We start from the raw sequence: 15,902 nt of genomic DNA on the forward strand, positions 1-15,902 counted from the left end.
GCCATTGTATGCAAGGTTCTTTTTGGCAGCTTATCATTGTCTCTGAAACCACCCCTGTCTACATAGTGTGTTATTAAAGGAGCTATGAAGCCGACTCTCGTGTGCAAAATAGCTCATAACGGGGGATCAAAGGAGCTTTGGCACTGTCAAATAACGCTGCATGAACAGCTTCAGGAACAAATGATGGTGCAGCAACAGCTACAGCAGGAGCAGATTCAGGAGCTGATAAAGCAGAATGTGGAGCTGATGTGAGCTGTGGGCATGCAGCCTGCTGATCGAGTGCCATTTTGTGTGTTTGATGACACTGTTGAGAGGTGGGAAAACTGTGTAGATTTATGCGATGTTGTGCATTAAGAAACTTATCAGATCCCATAGTCCAGAGCACTCTGTTACTTTGCAGTAGCAACAGTCTTCATACAATTGTGCAAAAGCTGCATTCGCACACAGACCCTGAGACATTAAAATTTACTAAACTGTGCAAACTACTGAGTGAGCATTTCTGCTACAGATTTATATTGTGGCAGTGTGATTAAAATGCAACAAATACAGGAAACATAGTGCTCAGTCATATGCATGCTGGATAGCCGATCTGCAAGGCCTAGCTCACAAATGCAAGTTTAAATGTACAAATTGTGGGGTCTCTCATGCTGATTCTATAATTTGAGACATAGTGGTCAGGTTAGCACTGGATCAGAAGGTCCAGTCTATAGTTTTGGAATTGTCAGACACCAAATTAAACACAACTGAAAAAATATTGCTGAAATGTATGAGGTGTTGGCAGCAGCTCAAAGTGCATTTTCAGTCAGTTGGAAAGTAGCTCAGCTCTCTGCTCCATGCTGCCAAGAAAATCCCCCAGATGATGAGCATGGTGTAAGTCCTATGCAAGGAAATGCTTCTTGCTCACAAGGAGATATCAATGGACTTAGTAAACACATGCAACCAAGTCAGGCATCTGGACATAGATCATGTTCTTGAGATAATAAGAAAAGTTCCCCCCCTGTGTCGGATTGGTCTCCACTGATGCTTAAATCTTGTCCAGACTGTTGGACACACCATGAGTATTGCCAGTGTCCACATTTTTCTGACACATTATGCCTGTCATAAGCCAGGGCACTTGGCAGCAGTGTGCCTGTGTTTGAAAGTAGCAACACAGGCCGATGTACCAGTGTTAGCCACTACACTGTGATCACAGGACCTGATTGGGCACCAGTTTTAGCTCTAACTCCAGTCTTGGCAGAACCTGACCAAATGCCTAATAAACTCCTGATTGAGTTGAATGTTAGTGGTATTACGACCGAATTCCAGGTGGATGTGGGGGTTGTAATTTCCCTGCTCAACCAGGAAACCTATCAGTGTTCGGGCATCCCCTGTCTGCAGCTGCCATAGTGGCAAGTTATCTCATACAGACATTTTAAAAAAAAAAAAACTTTGTGAGAGTAAAATACAAGAACTTGGAATGGTAAATTATTTTGTTGGTCTTAAGTTCACCATCCGCTGTAAATATTTTTGGATTAGATGCATTTGCTGCACATGGGTTTCAAGAATTGGATGAGGTAAACCTGGTATCCAGCTCAGTACTGTTCCATAGTTTACAACCATTATTAGAGAATTGTAAGCAGTTATTCCAGCCATTGTTGGCTTGGGCCAAAGAATGTGAAGCATATTTCACTCAAGTAGTATGCTGTGTCTAAATTTCGTCGTGCACAGCCAGTTCTTTTCACAATGTGTGATGCAGCAAAGGCTGATTTAGACTGGTTACAGTAACTGGGGGTCATTGCACCAATCTCAGCTAGTCAGTGGGCAACTCCTATGGGCATCATGAAAAAAGCAAATGGATCCATTACAATTTGCTGTTATTTTAAAACCATGATTAACACACAAAATGAGATCGACATTTACCCAATCTCTCCACCATAGGAACATGTAGCAAAGTTAGCAGGATGACCATGTTTCCTAAAGACTGATTTGAAGGATGCATACTTGAAATTACTTCTAGATACAGACACGCAGAAAATCCTGTTACTAATTAAGCCTTTTGGAATGTATGAACCATCTGAGGAAAAAAGGCATTCACTTTATTTGGTCTCCCAAGTGCCACAAACAATTCTTGCAGTTGTAAATGCACCTGAAGTTGCTGCCTCACTTAGTGATCTTCACTACAGGCCAGCTCTTGACGTTTGCAGCCAACCTGTCACAATACAGGATTGAGGTCATTCTCACACATAAGAATACCGGCAGTACAGAGCAACCAAACTGATTTTGTGTCTAAGACACTCTGCAGGTGCAACAAAATTATTCACAAATTGAGAAGAAGACATTGGCTATTGTGTATGGCATTAATAAACTCCGCATTTTCCTACATGGGAATAAGTTCCAGTTACTTACAGACCACCAACCCCTCATTTCTCTCTTTGGGCGACGTTCTCACCTTCCAGACAAAATGGCACAGTGTTTGCTATGTTGAGCTTAATTTTTGATCAGTTACCATAATGACATTCATTTTGGCCAGCTGCTAAGCATACAAATGCCAATGCATTATCTTGCCTCTCCATTGACCCCAGAACTGAGTTTGAGCATCTGGAAGCGGTTTTTTGCTCTAGATGAGACATTGCACAAATACTAGTGGCTACTAGCAACCCCTCCCGTGTAGAGTTGTGTGAATAGTGCAAAGTGATTGGCCAGAGAACATCCCAAAAAGATCAGACCTGGTGTAGAGCTATTATTTTGCTATGAAACGTTGACTGAATGTTGTTCAGGGAGTAGTATTATTGTCTACAGAGGATGCTGAACGTCACATGGTTGTGGTCACATCCTTCAGTTGCTACAACGGCACATATTACAAACAGAGTGCTTGCTACAATTTTTGCCATAGAGGGAGTCGCCCACACCTTAGTATCTGACAATGGACCTCAGTTTGTTTCAGTGAATTTTAGGTATTCTGCCAATGACACTGCATACAGCACCTGATCACCACCCTTTTAGACCCAGCATCGAACTTCAAAGCCGAGTGGCATGTCAGAACATTGAAGTCGCAAATGAGGTAGGCACTGGCATCAGTGCGCACTGATTAGGCCTTAATACACTTCTTGTTACCTACTGCTCCACCCCGGTCAATGAATGAAGCCCAGCTGAGGTACTACGTTGGCGCACACTGTGCAGGCTCCTAGATTTGCTGTGTCCTACCCCACAAACCCTGAGCTCTAGTTACACACCCCACTACCACCAGGATGCCACTGTTAGCTTGCCTATTTGGCCAAAAGATGGATTGGGCACAGTGCATCATTCTCAGCCACAAGGAATGCCAAATGTTCCTTGTCATGGCTGGGCAGGAGCATCTGATCTGTCACTGAAACCAGTTGCAGCTGCGCAGGAGCCATGCCCACTCCTTAAGCCACTGCAGGCAATTTCCAGTCCCACCCCTCTCAGCAACCACACTTTAAGGCCACCCCTGCAGACTGCCAGTGCTCCTGGTTTGCATCCAGGACACAGCCATAGTGCCGTTACAACCTATGCCCATACCATCATCATCAGCGGCAGCAGATGACCGAACTGGCACATGACTGGCAACCCATGGAGGTTGAGTCACTTCTTCCAACATTGCATTCACTGACAGACTCAATGTCTCAGCAACAGCTGCAGCCCCAAATGGACCAGTCATTCACTGAACAAGATGTGGCAAAAAATGGAAACACCGGAAACTGAGATGCTGTTGGAGTCACTGGCTCCCCCTCGCCCCGGTGGTTGAAGCACATGTCTGGTCACTTCTGACCCTGCGTGCTTATTAAAGGTGGAAGGGATTTGGCCTTGTCAATGGATTTACACATTGATATCGTGGTGTATGCACCAGTGTTGGCCATTCAGAGTTGTATGGTTCCACAGCTGCTCCACTGGTGGCATGGTCATTGCATGAGTTGGCAAGACCATCTGGCGCCATAGACAATGAGGAAATGTTCTTTCGGAGTTGTTTGGCTTGTTGTTGTCCACTCACTTCTCTTTTGGCCACTTACCTTTTTCTCTGAAATTGTCTAGTGGCACTCCCTTCTGGACAGTGCATTTTTAAAATATTCACATTCTCATTCCTAATAAATTTCACCACCAGGACTGCCACCTTTTACTTTACAGAGTGGACAATTCTTCAATATTCAGGTTTTGAGGTAAATACTGAACCTTTACTGACTTTATCAACTGTTAATATTTTCACTACAACTCATTCACTTCCTCTAGATATTTAACAGAAGTTGTATGTAAATTTTTGATAAACCTTGCAATTTACATGGTTATTGTGTTATGTACCTTCTGTGCCGTAGCTCACCCACACGACTTTGTTGTGCGTGGTAGAGTGGTGATCGTAATGTTCTGGCTGATCAATATAGAAAAACCTTCAAGTTAATCACAATATGCAAATAGAATCACAAGACCATGAAAGCATTCTTCTTAATTCATGTATTAGAATATTGTCTCATAAATCCTAAATCGTTATAACCCTGTAATATGTTTGCTTTAATTGTCGCTCCAGATCCTCCTCTGTGGACCTAATGAGCTTTTTTAAAAAAATTGCATTATTGTAGTTTTTGTTGTATTTTTTACTTGTAATATGATCTGCTCATTTATTTATGTATTCTTTAATCCACTTGTTAGCACTCCTGATTCATAATTTATTACTAGGCTGTTCCATTTCCTATCTGACATGTAGTATTTGGCCACTGTACTCAATATCTTATCACTGCAAACTGGTGTCTGCCTTGAGCTTTATCTGTTTGTGCCAGTCTCTGGCATCCACATTTAATGGGATATATGGAAATGACAATCCCCTCCAGATACATGGTATAGAGTTATACATGAAGACAATAATAAAGTATTTATCATGTATCATGTAGATATATAAAGTAATTAAAAATTATAAAAGAAGAAGCCCAAAGAAAATCAGATCTTAATAGCAAGATAATGTAAATAATTACCTAAATTAAAAATAATAGTACAAATTTAAAAAAATAGGAGGAAGAGAGTGTAGTACTCAGTTGACCTCGGCCATCCATGTTGCCTTGATTTATGCCTTCTCTTCTTACCTCTTCCACAGTTTGCTTTAAAATAACATGTATTTTCTTTTAATCTTTTTAGTTACATTTGTCTTTATTTCTTTGATGTTTAACCTTCAGTTTTTGCTTGTTAATTTCTAGAAGCTAAAATTATTTACCTAATTTGTGATTATTCTTGTAAGAGAGAGATGTAAACATATCCCTTTTGATATTTCATGTTATCTGTTAATAATAATAATAATAATAATAATAATAATACCAGTCTGGTTTATATCAATAGCCTTGCTTTGATGTTCACTACAGTGGTGTAATATGCTTTGCTGTCATGTTTTACAGAAACTTGCAGAAGCTTCATAAAGTAGTATAGCAAATTGTTTTATGTTCTCATTGAGGTTCTTAAAAGACAAACAGTACAATGTGAGTTTCAGCAAACGCTGTTAATTTCCAAGTTAATGTACCGGTACACTTTAAATAGTCCCTGTCTCCCTCATATTTAGATAGTGTTGGTGGAAAAGTCATATGAATTAGCATGACAACTCAAGTCATCAGCGACATTTTCAGTAAGTGTTAGCACATTCCGTTTATCTACTAACAGAAGATCACAAGTGAAAATTTTATTATTTCATACACAGAACATGAAATAAAGAAGTCTACCTTAACAGTTATTGCCCATGAATAGTGATATGAGTGTGAGAAGTTTTCCTTGTGTGCAAAATATAACAATCAATTAGTGTCTGTTTATAATGAAACTAATATCCTCAGTCATTGAACTTCCATAATATATCATCTGCAGCGTTTATATCTGCAAGTAAAATGTGAGAAATCTGTTTAGTTCTTTGTATACACAGAATTCTCATTGTAGAGGTATAAAAAAAGTTATGCTCAACTTAAAAAGGAAACATTCTGCACACATTAACAGTCTACTTTGCAACAAGGCCTTGTCTGTGAATATCACATTTGCCCTAGTGATGGAGACACTGTCAGATGAACCTTTCGCACAAAGTGTACCCATGCAGGAAAATAAGCCACTGATATTACCTGCACGTGCTGTACATGGTACATACACAGCAGGTTATCATGTAGCACTCTCCAGTCAGTCATGTGGCCAACATTACCTGTTGCAGCTAATTGCCTTCCTCTGACATTTTAGGTTGTCACCAACTGCAAGTAGTACTTCTTCCTCCAATTGAGGTGTCCTCATCCTTCTAGGGCTGCCCCAGTCACAAGTAGTAGGCTTAAATGCCCCGTGCTCCCTAAGACAATGATTGTTTGCTTCCAGTGCCCCCCTGTTGAGGCACTGTTGTTCTGGAAAGCCCTCCAAATAAAAACATTGAGCACTATGAGCGTCACCATCTGCTAAAATGTACAAAGATGGGCATCTGCCAACTCTGCATTTCAGTACATTTCTATTGCATTGTACTGGAAACCAAGTCCGTGGTGAAAACTACGGTTGATGCTACATGCTTGCACAATCCATTATGAACACTAAACAGTTCATGCTACATGCTTGATACTTGTAGAGCAATGAAGTCTGTCGCATCTCAATATTACCTTCGTTCCAATGGAAAACAAACACTGTCACTGAACACAAGAATTAAGACGTACTGCACATTCTAACCAAATGTAACTAAGATGGTATTGAAAGATTTCGTGTGAGAAAATGTTTCATGTTATGCTAGTACATTCTATTTCTGTGTGTTTCCCATTATTAATAAGATTATGAAGAGAAGTACAAAACCGGATTCTAACATGGAAATAAAGCGTTCCTCTGTATGTGAGGAATGTTTCCTGAAAGTTTCGCCATAGCTTTTTGTTACATTCCGTATATCTAATATTTTAAATAATGTTTAGTAGGCTTATAAAGTTAATTTGCACACCTCAAAGTTTGTTTTCTTCATAGGACTTCAGCATGCAGGCATCCAGTTAAGTGAAACTGTAAGGAAAATTAGAAACCCAGCAATGAATCCTGGTTTTATTTTGTCAAAATTATGGGAAAGAAGACGTCAGCAAATGGATGATCCAAAATTGATCTTGGGTTTGGAGGGTTATCTTCATCCTTCCCTGCAGGTACATGTGCTATCAGAAGTAGTGAAACGAATGTGCTCATTATCTTATGTTTTGTTTTATAAGCCAAGTGTAGCCTGTAATAAAAATGAGGTAGCAAAACAATTATTTTTAGTGTGAATTTCTGAATAAAGGTTTGTATTGCTATGAACATGGTGCAGGAACCTGAAAATCCAGTGTGTGATTTTACAGTACCAACTCCAGCAATCAGCTTTGTTCTTTGTGAATTACATGAAACTAGTGTCTAATTTGACATTCTTTTATCACTTTCTCATGATGCATTATATTTTTCATAAATTATTCACTACAAATATAATTCTCCAAAAAAAGCATTGTAGTGTTATAATAATCCCTCATGGCCTAATTATCCCACAACATGGAAGGCATATTGTGAGAATTTTATGGGCATTGTTGAAGTAGATGTGTGTGCCAGGGCGCATCATTAAGAATAACTGAGTGACATATTTCTCTTTGTGTCATCTCACATTGTTCTTTGTGTAGAGGATGGTCATAGGACATTTCTCTGAGTTGTGAAAGAGGAACAGAAGTCCAATCTATAACAAGACAGGACCTCATCGTATTAGCATATGAATGTTTGTGACACGTGCCCTATTAATGGATTGGTCATACATAAGTCACAACCATCACTTGCTCAATATGGCCACACCAATTGCCTGATATTTAAATATTCCTATTTCTAAAGTTTTGTCAAGGAGAAAGTTTATATCCATCCATTCTCAGTAACACTGCTGGAATTGAGAAGGCATGTTACTACATTCATCAAGAATGCAACATGAGGACTACTTCAAAGGACTCTGTGCAAATGGGACTGGTTTGTGGACATTGGTCTCTTTACATATTTAGTGTGTGTATGGGTGGAAGTCAAAATACAGCTTCAGGGAATCGTCGAGTAATTTGCAATTCTACAGCTTCTTCCAGTAAAGTGAAAACAGCAGCCAGCTACTATTAATGTGGGTGCATTTTCACGCAGCCACAGTCTCACAATGTCAACGTGGTCCCACCATGGAAATTTTTGACAGAATAACAGATTTTCTAATAAAGGTGTACATATTCATTCTCATTATTGGGAAGACAGTTAGCTCCAGTTTTGTGTAACAGCTCTTTATTATAGTTCTATGAAAGCTACACAGAAAAACAGTTTAATCTAAATAGCATATCTTCTAATTGCAGAAAATCTTCAAACCATATGATTTAATTGTTTATTTTAGGTGCCAGCACAGATGTTGGAGTACTGTGTTCTTCGGTTGCCATATGCTGTTGAAGTTGTTTTGTCCCGGCATGGTCAGAAGATAGTTGATCATCAAATGGAACTCCGTAGAATAGCCGATATTGTTATTGATATATTTGCCATGACAGCTGTACTGGGGAGGGCATCACGCTCTTATTGTATTGGTCTGCAGCATGCAGAAAGTGAGGTAAGGTTGGAATATACGCTGTTCTTATAAAATTCTTATTTGTGTTACAGAAATGCCAGTGTATTTTACTGCATACTGTTCTCAAACTGTTTACTATCTGTAACTCTTCAGCACTTGCTACTGTAGGCCTAGTAATGCCTTTCATTGTTGGTAGTATATCTGTGTTCTGGTTCCGTTCTTTTTAAATATTCTTCATAGCAGTAAAGCGTCTATACAGCATTTGCATGTACTTACATTCATAGAATGCACCTCAAAGTCAATGTTTATCATGCAATTTTTTTGCGTAAATAATATAATTAAAGTTTGAGTTTCAAAATGCTTAAAAAAAAAGAAAAAAAGAAAGAAAAACCAGTTCTTAGAATGATGTCAAATTTGAATGGAATATTATTGATGAAATGGGAAATGTTATGGAAAGAAAAAAAAAAATAACAAAAATTTTACCACTGGATTGTGCTGTAAGCTACAGAATATGCAAAATAAAAGATGCAGGTTACACAACTGTTCCTCAGTTTGCCCCTGAGATGCTTGGCATGACTGACTCAATACAGGAACATGTGCAGCTGGTAAAGCTGTTTTACAAGAATGGTGGCTGCGTGCCAGTAGCTCTGCAGAAGTTCCAGACACTCTAATATGAAAACGAGCATTGGCCCAATGTCTTCCAAGGGTCTGGAGAAAATGATTTTGAAATTTGAAAAGACAGGTACTTTTGAAGTGCAGTGTGGCAGAGGGAGGAAAAATTGATCTGACTTCAGTAAAAGTTGTCACAGGATTGCCGGAAGGGTTGAGAGGTGGTGTACAAGCATGCATTGCATGGGGAATTGCCCGAACTTCAGACATGCCTGTGAGCACGGTGCATAAAATTGTACAAAACATCCAGCATTGCTATCCATACAAAGTTACCCATGTTCAGGAATTGCTTCATGCTGACGTGCCAGTAAGTCAAACATTTGCTACAGAATTTCTTGCTCGCATGGAAGTGGACAATAGATGGCCATGGAAAATTCTGTGGACAGAATTTTTATCTCTAAGGATGTGTTAATTAACAGAATTGCAGAGTATGGGCAATGGAAAATCCCTGGCACATCAACTGGTAACACTTCATTCTGCAAAGGTAAATGTCTGGTGCAGGTTGATGGCATCATTTATCACAGGGCCATAATCTTTTGAAGACTAGGTCCTGCGGGTTCTGCGATCTGTAGCGTCATTTGTCACCATTGGTAAATGCTATGAGAGTCTTTTGTACACTAATATCATTACAACCCTTCAACAGTATGGATGTGTGGGTTTGATCATTTTTACACAAGATGGCACTCCTCTCCACATTGCATAGCCAGTGAAGCAGATGCTGCAGAGGCATTTCAGAAATGCTTAAATTATCAGCCATCATTTCACTACAGACTGGCCATCTATATCACCTGATCTTAATCCAGACTTCTGTCTGTGGGTTATTTGAAAGATGCCATGTTCAGTGCTCCGATTGCAAATGTAGCTGAATTGAAGGCATGCATTGCACAAGATATTATGTATTTGATTCCTGATACACTTCAATCTATTGTGGAACATGCTGTTCCTCGATTTCAACTTGTGGCAGAAAGCAGTGGGCAGCATATTGAACATATCTTGCGCCAGTCACACGACAATTAAAAACCAATTTTACTGTAGATTTTTTGTAGGCCTAAGGACAATTAAAAACTGATTTTTCCCATCTGCTGTAGTATGAGCTTGCCATGGTGGATGGGCATACTTAACAAACAATGCCATAACTGTTGAATCCAAAACTTGTGCTGTCATGCACAGTACAGTTGGTTTAATGTGCAGCTCGACCCCAGCTGTCTTATTGTCAGTCATCTGTCATTTGTAGCTGAACCCATTTACATTATGACACTCACAGTGCCATGTATTAGGAAAATTTTTGTTTCCCCCTTCTTTGGTAATATTCCATTCAAATTTGACATTATGAGCAGCAGCTCTTTACTTGCAGTGCATTGAAACTGGAACGTTAATTATAATCACCAACTATTTGCAAGAATACAGTATTGTTGATTTTTAAATAAAATTTCAGACAGATACATTATTTAAGAAAAGTGGTTAGAGGTAAATGGATGCAGGTCCAATAAATTATGTAGATCTTGGTTTATTTTTAGGTGCTGATTGCAGGAACATTCTGCAAGGATGCGCTGTTGAGAGTCAAATCTGCTGTCAAAGAAATTGAACTTGGGCCAGTAGCAACAAATGACTCTAATTATTCCAAGGTTGCAGAAAAAATTTTTGAAAATAAAGGATATTTTCCTGTACATCCATTGACACGAAATTTTTAGTCTAATTTTTGTTGCTGTTTGGACTTTTAAATATTTTTTCTTTTTATAATTGCTGAAACTTGTTGATATTGTTTTGTGCCTGACACCACTGTGAAACTCAGTAAATATATTGTTATACAATTAAAGTTGATACCAGAGTTTTATTTGAGATTCTATAACACCATTAAAATTTTTAGGTAAAGTATCTATACCAACCTGTAAGTATTCCATTGTTGACATATACCTCATGAGTCATGACAGTCCCACTATAAATTCTATGATAAATGTTCTAGATTCTTTTTGACAAACATTAGTCACATAGATTTCCATATTAGCTATTTTAATTTGAGGAACTGGAGTGATAGATTTGGCAGTTCTATAACAACTCAAGCGATATGGAGAAAAGTTGTGTGGCATATACACAATAATGTCATTCAAAATCTAAAACATTCTTCATTTCTGGAGAAAATCTCAGGATTAATCGAAAATGCAGCCTTTTGTTACACACATTGTACTCATCTGGCAGGATTGAAACAAATTGGCATACTATGAGGCACATTAAAGTTATAACACCTCTGATCTCCTCCCCCCATCCAGGATTGGAAACAGATAGAAACATAGGGCTCACTTTAAAATACGCATGCACTTGTGAATGTGCGACAGAGATAGCAGCACTGTAGAATGTTACAAGAACAGTATGCACTAATTCTTTCTCTCTATTTGCATGGTGTGATACGAACCAAATTCATTGCCAGTTGAGTGAGACATGTCTTGGTGGTGTCATGGATGTGCCTAATGTGTATTCGTGAGTGCAACAAAAAAGAGACATCTTGGCCTCACACCATCTGGTCTGATGACATGATTGAGCAAGTGGAGAAAGTTGTTGTGGAGGATAGCTGGAGGAGAGTGGAACACATCATCTCGAAAGTTGACATTTCTGTGAGCTGTGTAATACAATTTTGCATCTAGGCCAGAAAATGCAAAAAGTCTCCTCCAGATGGGTGCCACGAATGCTGACAAACAACCGCATCACTGTGCACGTAGTATCTTGCTAGGCTATGCTGACATGTGATAACATGAATGGGATTTCCTTTTCATACATTGTGACGACAGGTGAGGCATGGATGGCATTTTTCAATCCTGAAAATAGAGTAATGTCAGAAATGTGGAATACACTGCAAAATTCTATCCACTAATTTAATGACAAATCAGTGTACAATACTGTAGTGTGACCAGAGATGCTAATCAATCTGTAGACAGGGAGCAATTGTAAGTGATAGAGGATAAAATTGATATGGTATGGTAAGTGCTGTGTGCTCATTAGTCACTGCTACACAGTGATATTGCACAGCAGGGCGCCACCATCCAGGCACTCCAGTCATGGTACCACCTCAACTTCCAATCTTTTGCTGTGTAGATGTTACTCACAATAAGGGACTGACTTCCGCTTCTGCTGTAAGACTGTCAAATTCATCTGCAGATAGTGTTATTAGCTGTCACAGGGGTCATTGATGTGTGGCACTAGTCTCCTCTTTATGAATGCTAGATTATTCTGCCAATCACAGGATAAATAGTGATATGATGGCCACTTTCATTCAGTTCACAGGAGTTCTCTTCACAGTTGCAATTCACATAGCAGTTAACTCCAGCACAGTTCGCACAAAGTTAAAGTCTGTGTGCCCACAGTTCTACAGTTCCACTGGGCAGCAAGCCACTACTTAGGAGTATTCTCCAGACTGTTCAACATCAACTGTTTAGTGAGGTCATTAGTGAGAGACCGAAGAGAGTACTGTCAAAAATAGCAGTTCTGCTAAACATTTTTAGACGATATAGTTATCTTCAAAGTGTTAGGCTACTCAGCATGTTGGACTTTTTCGAATACTGAGCTGTGCATCTGTCAATGCTCAAAACTGATTATTACTTTCTACATAAACTTAATAAATGTATGTTATTTGATTCATTTTGTGTTCCCCATCTCGTGTGTTTTAGAGCCCTATGTTTACATAAAGTTGTTAAGTGTGTGGGCCAACCATCTTGCTCAACAATTAAATATCTGTTGCCGGACGTTTCATTGCTTTTTGTGATGTTGGGCATCATAAGGTCATGATGAATACAACAAAAAGTTGTGGCTGAATGTAAATAATTTAGAAGTACAGGTAACAACTCACTGAATAGTAGAGATCTTGGGTTTTCAACAGGCACATAAAGTTTTCAGTCTTGTTTATGTGACTGTTGATGACTCGACACCTATACTATTTGGAGGGTGAAATTATTTGTGTGTGTTTGATAAAGGACTAATTACAGTGGGCTGAAGCTCTAATTTTGTGAACAGTTACACGTACAGGCTCTCCACAGCTGCAACAGCTTTAGTATTTAGAGCGTAGTCTCGACATACAAAATAACAAACGTTGAGTGTAGCTTTGGAAGGTTGAGTGATGAGATGAATACAGGTTCAGTAATAAGTACGGTATATACCAACTGATAATACTACAAGGATGCTAGCTATGCAGCATAACAAGGGTCAACATACGACAGATGTCTATACATAATGCATATCTATGTGGGTGGGGTTAGTGTTTGTTTCCCTGTCCATGCAGGGTGGCCACTCAACATGGAAACCAGAAAATATCAGGGAATTGTAAAGATCCAGGAAAAATCAGAGATTTGTCACATATTTGTAGAATTTTAGTTCATAGCTTTAAAAATTGTGTGCTCCTGTAATGTCGTACAGATCTTACGTAAAAGATGCTAAAATGTTTGAAATGCACTAAGAGTGGTCAGTGTGAGAAACAGCTCACATTACACAGCTCACTAACATAGGTTTTGTCGAGTGGCAGATGAAAAAATTCTATACATGTGAGCCTTACAACGAGGTGACAGCATGTGAAGGAAGGTATTTGTCCCACAGTTACATTAAATTGTATTTTGCTGGTATTTTTTATTTAACCCTCAGGTGGGCGCATGGCAGCACTCTGTGCTGCCACGTTGAAGTGCATGTGATAAGTGGTAGTGAAGGTGTTTGAATCATCTAGGGACATACAGTACCTGCAGTCAGCTACACTGTCAAACAATCCATGCGCCAGATGTCATTTTCCTTCCTTTTAGCAGTCAACAGCCAAGGTTGAACGCGAGTACTCCACTATGGTAGCACTCCGTGCTGTGTGTGCCCATTCATGCACATAAATTTGCTTTTCGAATGTTGGTGAGGGGTTATTGTTTTGTGAGAGGCTTTGGCTCTCATTGTTTTTTATTGTTGTATAACATTTTTACCATGAATCATTTAGTAGATGTATGTATGTAGATCAATGTTTTTCATGCAATATTTTATGATATGATGGGTTACCTATTTCATCTATCCATATATTGTTACATTCATATCAGCAGTGTAATACAGATATGTATATGGACTACCTACCTATCTTATGATGATTGCACCTACTATTTATATTTACCTATCTATGTCTATTAGTCTTCACTGTCGTATGTTGTACCTAGGGCAAAACGTGGCACTTCAGATGAGGAGTTCAGGCAACTTGTTGAGTAGTTGGACGCTGACAAGAATACGCAGGTTCAAGAAGGGACACAAAATAGTGAAGAAGACATAGACAGCTCAGATATTGAGGATGAAGAGGAGGTCGTGGAATTAAATGAGCATGAGAGCAGTTCAGAGGTTTCTGAAGAGGAAGCAGATGAGATGGAGATTGATGATACTGGTGAGGATTTCTTTTTTTACATCAGAAAAGACAAAGAAACTATTTTGTGCAGCAAACTCCCAGTGAAAGCTGCTTCAAGAGTACCAACGAAGAATATTATCAAGATTTTTCCTAGCGCAAAGCGGATTTTCAGGGATACTCTGAAACCCATTGATGCATTTCTCAAATTTATAGGCCTTGACATTATTGATACAATTGTAGACTGTACCAAAACTTTTATTGCTAACAAAAGGGACAAAGTAAAATACTCCAGAGATCGGGACTGTAAGGACCCTACACAGGATGAGATTATGGGTAATTTGGGTTCTTATTCCTAGTTGGAATGAAGCATGGGAATCACGTGAACTGCAGAGAGCAATAGAAAGGTATGGTGATCACAAGGGTGACATGCAGTTACAAGAACTTCCTGTTATTGCTTCGATCAATGAGGTTTGATTATCTGTGTACAAGAGAGGAGAGAGAAAAGACTGACAGGCTTGCAGCCATCTGCAGTATATGACAGATTTTTGGCCAACTGTGGGCATAATTACAGTTGTGGTGAATTCACAACAATCAACGAGATGCTGTTCACATTTAGAGGTAGATGTGGTTTTGTCCGATATGTACCTAGCAAACCGGCCAAATATGGACTGAAATATTATGCAACATGTGACAGTAAAACATGTTATACATCAAATTTCGATATGTACTGTGGAAACCAGAGGCCAGGCCCTAGGGATGTTTCAAATAAACCCCACAATATAGTTCAGAGACTTTTTCCAAGATATTCAACATTCCAACAGGAACATTATGATGGACAGCTACTACACTTGTGTGCCATTAGCTGATATCCTTCTTGAGAAAGGATTGACTGTCATTGGTGCCCACAAAACCAATAAGAGAGAGATCCCCTCTGAATTTATCTAAAAATCACAGGAAATCGGTTCGTGTCTTCATGTGTTTCAGTACTATAAAACACTTGTTTTAATCCCGACCAAGCGAAGGAAATGTGTACTCCTCCTATTGACTATGCATGACTGCAAAGTCACTGATGAAATGATGGCTAAAGAAATTATCAACACTGATTATAATTCCACCAAGGGAGGTGTCAATAAAGCCGATAAAATGCTTACTCAACTGCACAGCAACAAGATGGCCTCTTGTTTCTCCATAATAACCCCGAATCCACAATACGCCGTCACAACTTTCTCAGTGAATTAGCGCTCAAACTTTTAGAGGCTCATATGAAAATAAGGGCTCAGATGTGCACACTTCCAAAAGATATCCGACTGTTTCTTGTAAAATACTGTGAGCTACCCCAACCAATTGCAGCCCCAGATGCTGCAAAAAGAAAGGGGCTATGTCCTCTATGTGGAG

General features: G+C 39.2%; 1 protein-coding gene across 1 annotated transcript in view; it reads left to right on the top strand.

The window, feature by feature from the left end:
• LOC124556577 (complex I assembly factor ACAD9, mitochondrial-like) overlaps positions 1-10,984 on the top strand; it is a 103,396-nt gene extending 92,412 nt beyond the window's left edge. Inside the window, exons 8-10 of the mRNA XM_047130535.1 lie at positions 6,937-7,103; positions 8,330-8,536; positions 10,681-10,984. Coding sequence (XP_046986491.1) covers positions 6,937-7,103; positions 8,330-8,536; positions 10,681-10,854 — 548 coding nt within the window. The 3' untranslated portion in view covers positions 10,855-10,984. The remainder of the gene's footprint in view (positions 1-6,936; positions 7,104-8,329; positions 8,537-10,680) is intronic.
• The last annotated feature ends 4,918 nt before the right edge of the window (positions 10,985-15,902 follow it).

Source organism: Schistocerca americana, chromosome X (assembly GCF_021461395.2).
Source record: "Schistocerca americana isolate TAMUIC-IGC-003095 chromosome X, iqSchAmer2.1, whole genome shotgun sequence".
In the NCBI taxonomy this organism is placed as follows: Eukaryota; Metazoa; Arthropoda; class Insecta; order Orthoptera; family Acrididae; genus Schistocerca; species Schistocerca americana.